Source organism: Hyperolius riggenbachi, chromosome 2, assembly GCF_040937935.1.
Source record: "Hyperolius riggenbachi isolate aHypRig1 chromosome 2, aHypRig1.pri, whole genome shotgun sequence".
In the NCBI taxonomy this organism is placed as follows: domain Eukaryota; kingdom Metazoa; phylum Chordata; class Amphibia; order Anura; family Hyperoliidae; genus Hyperolius; species Hyperolius riggenbachi.
This window is the reverse complement of record NC_090647.1, coordinates 537718249-537728320: the sequence shown is the minus strand read 5'-3', so window position 1 is coordinate 537728320 and position 10072 is coordinate 537718249. Positions and strand designations below refer to the sequence as shown.

General features: G+C 44.2%; 1 protein-coding gene across 1 annotated transcript in view; it reads left to right on the top strand.

Annotated features, from left to right (window-relative positions):
• Window positions 1-894: 894 nt before the first annotated feature.
• Window positions 895-10072, top strand: part of TRPV1 (transient receptor potential cation channel subfamily V member 1) — a 56383-nt gene continuing 47205 nt past the window's right edge. Inside the window, exons 1-3 of the mRNA XM_068266391.1 lie at window positions 895-1211; window positions 7450-7619; window positions 8281-8433. Coding sequence (XP_068122492.1) covers window positions 895-1211; window positions 7450-7619; window positions 8281-8433 — 640 coding nt within the window. The remainder of the gene's footprint in view (window positions 1212-7449; window positions 7620-8280; window positions 8434-10072) is intronic.

Here is a 10072-nt window from a genome sequence, read left to right as displayed (position 1 = left end):
CGGTGGTGTGGGCACCGCCAGGCTGTGGCCAGCAGCGAAGCGTCCGTTCGTCGAGAAAGTGCTGTGACTACCGGGGGGCGTGGCCTCTGTCTTAGCGTGCCTCTAGCGTGATGATGATGTGTTTTGGCAGATGATCTGACAAAGGCAGTGATGCCGAAACGCGTAAGTAGAATCTACTTGCGCACATTAAACTTTCATTTTGGTTTTACACTATGGAGCGCTCTATTTTTCTTATTTTAAATTTTTTTAACTGCTTGCTAAACCCTAAAGGGAGAGCAGCTCCATAAACTATGAGACTAATTTGAGCGGTGTGAACTGTCTACGGGAGCGCAAGACAATTTGTTTGTTTTTGTGGCCTCAAAGAATATGTGGGGTAGGGGTTGTGGAACAAGTAAAAATCCACTTTTTGCAAGTAAGAGCTTACCGCTCAAAACTTAAAGTAAACCAGAGATCAACACATCTAAAGAATCTATACTTACCCGGGACTTCCTCCAGCCCCATAAGCACGGATGTGTCCCTTGCCGTCCTCCCGCGGTCTGCCATTCAGATGCGATAAGCCCCGGTAACTGGTCTCTGGTACACTTTAAATAAATAATAAATATGGTAAATGTTTAAATAAATAATTATATACAACTCACAGTTATGATCCTTAGACAGATGTAAAGGTACAACACAGCAGAGTAAAATATACTGTAAATGTATTTATAGTAGTAGTAATTCTGTTCTATATTGAGCAGTCTAGAACCCAAAACCTTGCATATGATTTGCTAATGGGAATGTGTGGAGAAGTTACGTAGAATATTACCACTTCAAACAGCCAATCATGCTCAGGAGAGTTGGATTTTCCAGTGTACCTTATTGGACATCTTTCTCCGTCTCCACAGGCTGACCAAGATGAAGAAGATGGGGAGCTCCTCAGATCTTGAGGAAACGGACCAGACGGAGGAGACCACCGCCTCCGCTGACGAGTCTCACAGTGAGGACAGCAATCACTGCATCCATGACACCAACCAATACATCAGAGTCAAACACAGCAAGTACACCATTTTCAGCTCGCCAAAAACACGGGGTCGCCGATTCGGCAAAGCGGACACGGAGCGGGAAATGGCCCCCATGGACTCCGTCTACCAAGTAGAAAGCAAAATTTTATCTCCAACTATTAAATTTCACGTCAACTTTGAGAAAGGTAAACAAGGCAACCAGCTGACCAGGTATGTTTTTTTATGCATTTGTCTATTTGTCACTTTGGTCACCGCATTGCTGAAGGGTCACTACTTACCTATGTACAGTGGCCTACCTAGGGAATTTGACACCCGGTGCTGACTATTTACAGACACCCCAAAAAAACAACCAATGGGAGGGTCGACAAGTTGGGGCGCTAAGCATGTCGCTGCAAATTTTGGGGGATTTTTGGAGAAAAGGAGTCATCGGGCTGTGGACGGAGCTAACCATTATGAAACTCTGTACTCTATACAGTGCTGCAGAAGATGTCAGTGCCACTGGCTTCTGCAACAGCAAACCCTGCATTATTGATTAATTACTCTGATCAGGGTAAATAATCAATAGTCTAGGGCACTCTGGTATTACAGCAGCCAGTGCACATGGCTACTAATGACAACTTCTGAAGCACTAAACACATCCTGCCACCTCTCCCTGCTAATTTCCCAGCTGCAGCACAGCAACCATTCTCTCTACTCACCCTGCTGCTCTGCACATTCACTCGCTGCAGGCTGTGTGTAGAGAGTGATGAGACACATTGCCCACGGGACAGGAAGGGGGAGGGGTGCTACATCTAGTGCAGGAAGTAGTACAGTCCCCTACACTGCGTGCTGCTATTTTCCCCGAATGTTGCCCAAACTATGAAAAAAGGTCCCAGGTGGAAGAACACAGTGACTGAGTGCCACAACTGCACCCCTAGTCATGGCTACACCCGGTGCTGTGAGCACCTGCAGCCCTATGGTAGGTACGCCACTGCCTATGTATATTAAAGAACACCTGAAGGGAGAGAGATATCACAGGCATGATTGCTTACTTCCTTTTAAGGACATTTTTTTCACTAGTTGATGTGACGGTCTTGTTCCTTTAGGCCATTTTTACATCTGGCTGGTGCATTTGCGGTGCGATACCCTGCCACATTCCACCGCAACGCACAAAATGTCAATCCTATGAACCTGCGTCAGAGTGCAAGACACCCCCAGCATGCCCCTCGCCACTCCTCGCCCAGTGATGTACTCACTGCTGGACAGGAAGAATGTCACTGGGATTCCTAGGCGTATTCCCATCGTTCCGCACATGTGGGCCTCACTGCTGCCGCCAACATGTTTACATTTCCTGCGTCGCCCATTGACTTACATTGCTGCAGCTGTGTCACCGTGGAAGTTCGAAAGTAATATGCTGTTGAGTTTGCGATGGCTTGGCGGCCAATTGGGCACTTCCACCGCAACACATTTAGGGCTTGATTCACTAAACCGTCATGATAACTCAAATATCACACCTTATCAAAGATATCACACGTTATCAAAGTTATCACACCTTATCAAAGATATCACACCTTATCAAAGTAATCACGCCTTATCAGAGTAGCATAGAGAGCGCTACTAATTTGCAACTCCTCTCGTCCTGCCCTGAGCCCCTGCGGGTTCGTAGCGCTCACTATGCTACTCTTATAAGGCGTGTTTACTTTGATAAGGTGTGATATCTTTGGTAAGGTGTGATATCTTTGATAAGGTGTGATATTTGAGTTATCATGGTTTAGTGAATCAAGCCCTAAAGGTTCGTATACACAGATAAAGATCGTTCAAAACGAACGATTCGTGACGTATGCACGATATTAAAAGTGAATAATCGTTCGTAACGAACGATCGTGTACACACATGAACGATTTTTCTAAAAAGTACTGAATGATGACCAATAAAAAATGCGTGCGCAAACGGAAGTGACACTATTAAAAATTGGCCGACGTAGTGGCCGATGTGAACGGGGCCATGCAGTATCACAGCTAATTGATCTATACATTGTTTTGTTGTTGTTTTTTCACCACAAATTAGGCTTTCTTTGAGTGGTACTTTTTTGCCAAGAATTATTTTATTTTATTTGCATTTTAAAGGGAAGAAAAGAAAAATAAATGTATAATCTCTTACTTTTCAGCTTTTATAGTTTTTAAAGAGAAACCGATTGAACTTCATCCCAATCAGTAGCTGATACCCCCTTTGCTATGAGAAATCTTTTCCCTTTCACAAATGGTTCATCAGGGGGCTCTGGATGGCTGATATTGTGGTGAAACCCCTCCCACAAGAAACTCTGAGGACCGTGGCAGTTTCCTTTCTGTGAACCTTGTTGCATTGTGGGAAATAGCTGTTTACAGCTGTTTCCAACTGCCAAAACAGCAAGCAGCAGCTACATCACCTGCCAGCAGTAAAAATGTCACCATGGGATAAATGTCAGAATGTAAATCAGGGATTTAAAAGATTTTACAATGGGAAAATACTGACTTAATCATTTATACATAATTAATGTAAAAATGAAGCACTTTTTTTTATTACATTATTTTCACTGGCGTTCCTCTTTAAAGTGTACCTGAGCCGAGGCTCGGGTACAAAATTAGATACTTACCTAAAGAGAGGGAAGCCTCAGGATGCTATTGAGGCTTCCCTCTGTATTCTGATGTCCTCTGTTGCTGAGTGTGGCTCCATGAAGAGCGAGAAGGCATTGTTGCTAATCATATCGGGGCCACGCAGCTCCTCTTCCTGCAGTGTGGCTGCCCAGTAGCCACGCAAGCCTGCCCGCCTGCGCATGTGCAGTAAGCCACAGCCACTCATGCGCAGATGGGCTCTTGTGGCTCCTGCACGGCTGAGCTCGTAACAGAGGAGGAACAGAGCCCTGATCTAGAGTTCAGCGACGGGGGACAACAGAGTAGCGGGGGAAGCCTCAATAGGATCCTGAGGCTTCCCTCTCTTAAGTTAAGTATCTGATTTTGATCCCGAGCTTCTGCTCAGGATCACTTTAAACAAAATGTGCTACGATAAATAAAACCCCCACATTTTATTTGCCCATTTGTCCCAGTTATTACAAATTATATCCCAAGTTATATACTTACCATATATTGATGGTCTAACAGCTTATTAGTGGGATTTTCCCATAACAACTAAATGCCTGTTTCTTGCAATCTTGCTTGTAGCTCTCATCCTGCAAGTAATGGAAGCTTCGCCAATTTCTTATGTGGAAAATTACCCGTCTAACATATTAATGGAGATGGGGTTCTGATGACTTGTGTGTCCGCATGTGGCACTGCACCTTCCTGCGATTAATTCAAGCTTTACTAACACTTGAAGGGAAAGATTGCCCTTCTAACATACTAATGGAGATGAGATTTGATTATTTAATTATGAGTGACAACCTTAAAGCGGAATATAACCCAGAATTTCTTCTTTGCTCTAAAAGATTATTTACAGCATATAATATACTAACACAAGGTTTTTTTTTTTGTAAAACAGCATTCAAAGGGTTACATCACAGGGCTTACTCTTTCTTCTGCAGCGAGAACCCGCATCCTAAGGCCTCGTTCAGACTATACGCGCTGCCGTCCGCATTTTGGCAGCGCGTATAGTGTGCGACACGCAAGAACGGTAGAAGGGCATAGACAGCCCTTCTACCGTTCCCATCATATGCGCTGCGTGGCAGCACGATTGCGCTATCGCGTGCTGCACGCATTTTTGGGAATCGCAGCGCAGATCCCATTCATTGTAATGAATGGGATCTGCAGCGCAGCGCATAGGAGCGCAGATGGCGTGCGATCGGACGCGTTGCGTTCCAATCGCACAGCCATCTGCGCTAAATGATGTGAACGAGGCCTAACTGCTGTTAAACTTATCTTGTGTATACATTCTTTACTTGATACATTTATGTAAACATTCTCTGGCTGTGCAGGACTTCAGCTGATGAGTCCTGGGGTGAAACACAGGTCAGAAATCACTGGTGTCTTCATTCACAACAGAATGACAACAGTTATGAATAAAATGCACCAGCAGCTTTAAAAATAAATTAACTGAACTTCGGGAAGTTATAATGTCTAAATGAATAATAATACTTGTGCACAAAAGCAAATATGATAATTGTATAGGTTATAAAAAGTAGGAAAACACATTTTTGTTGAAAATTTTGTCAGAGTTTTAAACCGCTTTAAAGAGGAACTCCAGCCTAAACAAACATACTGTCATTAAGTTACATTAGTTATGTTAATTAAAATATATAGGTAATATAATCTCTTACCCACACTGTTTTAAAAGAACAGGCAAATGTTTGATTTCATGATGGCAACCATCTTTTTGGTTGAAAGGAAGTGACAGGGAGCATGAGACAAAGTTCCAACTGTCCTGTATCCTGATCACCCCTCCCAGTTGCTAGGCAACGTGAATAACAACATAGGAAATCCCATCATGCTTTGCACAGCATCAGGGAAAAAAAGCCCGGGCTTTTTTTCTTTGATGGGTGGAGCTTAGCTAAAAATGCAGCGAAAAATGATGCTTTGGTAAGAAAAACAAAGTTCTGATGCTGTGAAACTGTTAAAGAAACACCAAGCCTTTTCAGTTCTGCTAAGTAGATTTTTAGTCAGGAGGTTCACTTTAAGCATGGCGCCATAGTATATTATCTCATCTTTAACCTCCAATTTAATCTTGTTAACATTCTGAAGGGAATATTGAGATCTGGTGGATTTATGATATGATATTATGCATTACTATTATTATTTATGTACTGTAGCGTCAACATTTTTCACAGTGCTGTACAGAGTATACTGTTTTTTTCACTTAAAGAAGAACTCCAATAAAAGTAACGTAATGAACAAAAGTGCTTACTTTTTACAATAATTATGTATAAATAATTTAGTCAGTGTTTGCCCATTGTAAAATCTTTCCTCTCCCTGATTTATATTCTGACATTTATCATATGGTGACATCTTTACTGCTGGCAGGTGGTGTCTATGGAAGGAGACGCTGCTTATTTGGCAGTTGGAAACAGCTGTTATTTCCCACAATGCAACAATGCTCCCACAGTGTGATATCAGCACCATGGTCCTGACATTACACTGTGGGAGGGGTTTCACCACAATATCAGCCATACAGAGCCCCCTGATGATCCGTTTGTGGAAAGGAAAAGATTTCTCATGGGAAAGGGGGTATCAGCTACTGATTGGGATGAAGTTCAATCATTGGTCACAGTTTCTCTCTTAAACTGTTCAAAGACAAATGAGCATACAGGTAAGTATTAGACTTAGCCCGTCAACATTATGCACTAATAAAGAACAAAAGCAAGTAGAAGGGTGAAATAAACAAGTGGGATCTTCTTAAGGCCTCTTGCACACTGCACACGATTCCGATTCAGATTCCGCTTTTCCGATTCAGATTCAGATTTGCAGTGTGCAGGGAGCAAACTGCAAATCTGAATCTGAATCGGATGTAAAAACTGATTAAAAAGCGGAATCTGAATCGGAATCACTTGCAGTGTGCAAGAGGCCTAGTGGATTGTGCGTTGCATATTTCATTAATTTCAAGCCATTTTACTTGACTTTTCTGCTAAAGTCTGCTAATTTCTCTACTAACATCGGTTAGATTAGATTTACACTACAGGCAAACTTGGACCCAGGGGCGTAACTAGATTTTTATAGCCCCCCCCCCCCCTGTAAAAATGATAGCATTGGTCCCCAAACCCCATGCAGGTCTTGTAATTGAGACCCGGCGAATGGCAGCAGATTGTGTGAAGCAGCGTCTGGAAGCAGGAAAAAATATACACGCTCTACATGGTGGGAGGAATGGCAGGGGCGGTTTTAGTGAGTAAACGGGGAGGGTTTTTTGCTAATTGGCTGCACTTGCGGTTGGTGAGAGGGAGGAGGAGCCTCCAAAGCCTTTGGGACCCCCTGCGATGGCGGGGGTTGCAGGGGTGATTGTTACGCCCATGCTTGGACCGTTGTCTGCAGCAAAGAAAGTAACATGTTAGTTAAAGACCCATCTGTTTACCATTGGCTACCCTCCATCTTCCTCATCCTAGACCCCTCCTCTGTATATACATGCCATCCCTTCTGCCTTATGTGTCCTCCCCCCACCCTTAGACTGTAAGCCCATTTGGCAGGGCCCTCATCCCCCATGTTCTACCACTTAGCCACTGAACAGGCTTGATGACTCAATGTTGACTTGTCCCCTCTGTTTATTGTTTAGCGCTGGATAATATGTGGGCACTTTATACAGTAAAGTTAATAATAATAATTATAGATAGCATACTATATGTTGCACTTCCATCACTAAGGACACCACAATGGGCACAGTGGCTCGTACATCAGATCCACTGTGATTGTCCACGTCAGGGAACCTAGCATAGTGCAAACCTAGACAAGCGCGTTTTTATATAAATGTGATCAGATAGCTAATATCTAATGTGCTCTTTCCTCCAATACAATAGGCAAAGTTCCTCTGTGGAATCCACAGCCAGTTGTAAGGACAGAACGTTTAAACTTTACGACCGAACAAGGATTTTCGACGCTGTGGCTTATGGGGACTGTGACGAATTAGACGATCTTCTGGTTTATTTGCTCCGTTCTCAGAAGCGTCTCACTAATGAAGAGTTTAGAGGTAATGCTGATGCATCGACATATTGGTGGTATTTTACTATGGAAGATATGCAATGCGCACTTCAAACATCAAGTTTATTAACCTCCTTGGTGGTAACCCCGAATCAGGCTCAGGGTGGAAAAAGAAACCGGGAGCGGTAATCCTGAGCCTAACACGAGGTAGCTGCCGGGAGGTATATGCAGAAGACAGTGCAGCGTGGCGACATTTCAACTCACCTCCCTCGGGTTCCAGACGCTGGCATTCTTCTTCCAGTCCTCGGAGGCTCTGGATCCCTCAGGCGAGATCGCCATATGTCATCACTATAAGGGTACAGTGCCACAGGGAGGATGGAGGGAGAATTGCAGCACTGGATCCCAGGGAGGTAAGTGAAGGGGCTGCCGCAGATCTCACTGCGGTGTGATATTGTCCTGCTTTTAGGGTCTAAAAGCTTGGGAAATTTTTTTTAGACTTTTAAGACCCTACATTTTTTTGAGACCCTAAAATCCAGAAATAATCATACCGCCATGGAGGTTAACCATCAATAATTATATGAATCTGATTGGATGGTTGAGCACATGCAGATGTTGTTACTGCTCTTCACATATATCCTTCAAGAAAGAATCCCTATTGTATACATGTGGTCAAAGATGGAATTTTATCTATTATAATCTCTCTTCCACAGAACCAGAGACGGGGAAAACGTGTCTACTGAAGGCCATTTTGAACCTGAGCCACGGAAAAAATAACACAATTCAACTCCTACTAGACATCGCTGAGAAGACTGATAATCTGAAAGAGTTCATAAATGCTGCATACAGGGACACATATTATAGGGGTACGTGGCACCTGGATTGCACATATTATAGGGGTACCTGGCACATGGATTGCACATATTTTAGGGGTACGTGGCACCTGGATTGCACATATTATAGGGGCACGTAGCACATGGATTGCACATATTATAGGGGTACGTGGCACCTGGATTGCAAATATTATAGGGGTACGTGGCACCTGGATTGCACATATTATAGGGGCACGTGGCACATGGATTGCACATATTATAGGGGTACGTGGCACCTGGATTGCACATATTATAGGGGTACGTGGCACCTGGATTGCACATATTATAGGGGCACGTGGCACCTGGATTGCACATATTATAGGGGTACGTGGCACCTGGATTGCACATATTATAGGGGTACGTGGCACCTGGATTGCACATATTATAGGGGTACGTGGCACCTTGATTGCACATATTATAGGGGCACGTGGCACATGGATTGCACATATTATAGGGGTACGTGGCACCTGGATTGCAAATATTATAGGGGTACGTGGCACCTGGATTGCACATATTATAGGGGTATGTGGCACCTGGATTGCACATATTATAGGGGTACGTGGCACCTGGATTGCACATATTATAGGAGTACGTGGCACCTGGATTGCACATATTATAGGGGTATGTGGCACCTGGATTGCACATATTATAGGGGCACGTGGCACATGGATTGCACATATTATAGGGGTACGTGGCACCTGGATTGCAAATATTATAGGGGTACGTGGCACCTGGATTGCACATATTATAGGGGCACGTGGCACATGGATTGCACATATTATAGGGGTACGTGGCACCTGGATTGCACATATTATAGGGGTACGTGGCACCTGGATTGCACATATTATAGGGGTACGTGGCACCTGGATTGCACATATTATAGGGGTACGTGGCACCTGGATTGCACATATTATAGGGGTACGTGGCACCTGGATTGCACATATTATAGGGGTACGTGGCACCTGGATTGCACATATTATAGGGGCACGTGGCACCTGGATTGCACATATTATAGGGGTACGTGGCACCTGGATTGCACATATTATAGGGGTATGTGGCACCTGGATTGCACATATTATAGGGGTATGTGGCACCTGGATTGCACATATTATAGGGGTACGTGGCACCTGGATTGCACATATTATAGGGGTACGTGGCACCTGGATTGCACATATTATAGGGGCACGTGGCACCTGGATTGCACATATTATAGGGGTACGTGGCACCTGGATTGCACATATTATAGGGGAATGTGGCACCTGGATTGCACATATTATAGGGGTACGTGGCACCTGGATTGCACATATTATAGGGGTACGTGGCACCTGGATTGCACATATTATAGGGGTATGTGGCACCTGGATTGCACATATTATAGGGGTACGTGGCACCTGGATTGCACATATTATAGGGGTACGTGGCACCTGGATTGCACATATTATAGGGGTACGTGGCACCTGGATTGCACATATTATAGGGGTACGTGGCACCTGGATTGCACATATTATAGGGGTACGTGGCACCTGGATTGCACATATTATAGGGGAATGTGGCACCTGGATTGCACATATTATAGGGGTACGTGGCACCTGGATTGCACATATTATAGGGGTGCGTGGCACCTGGATTGCAC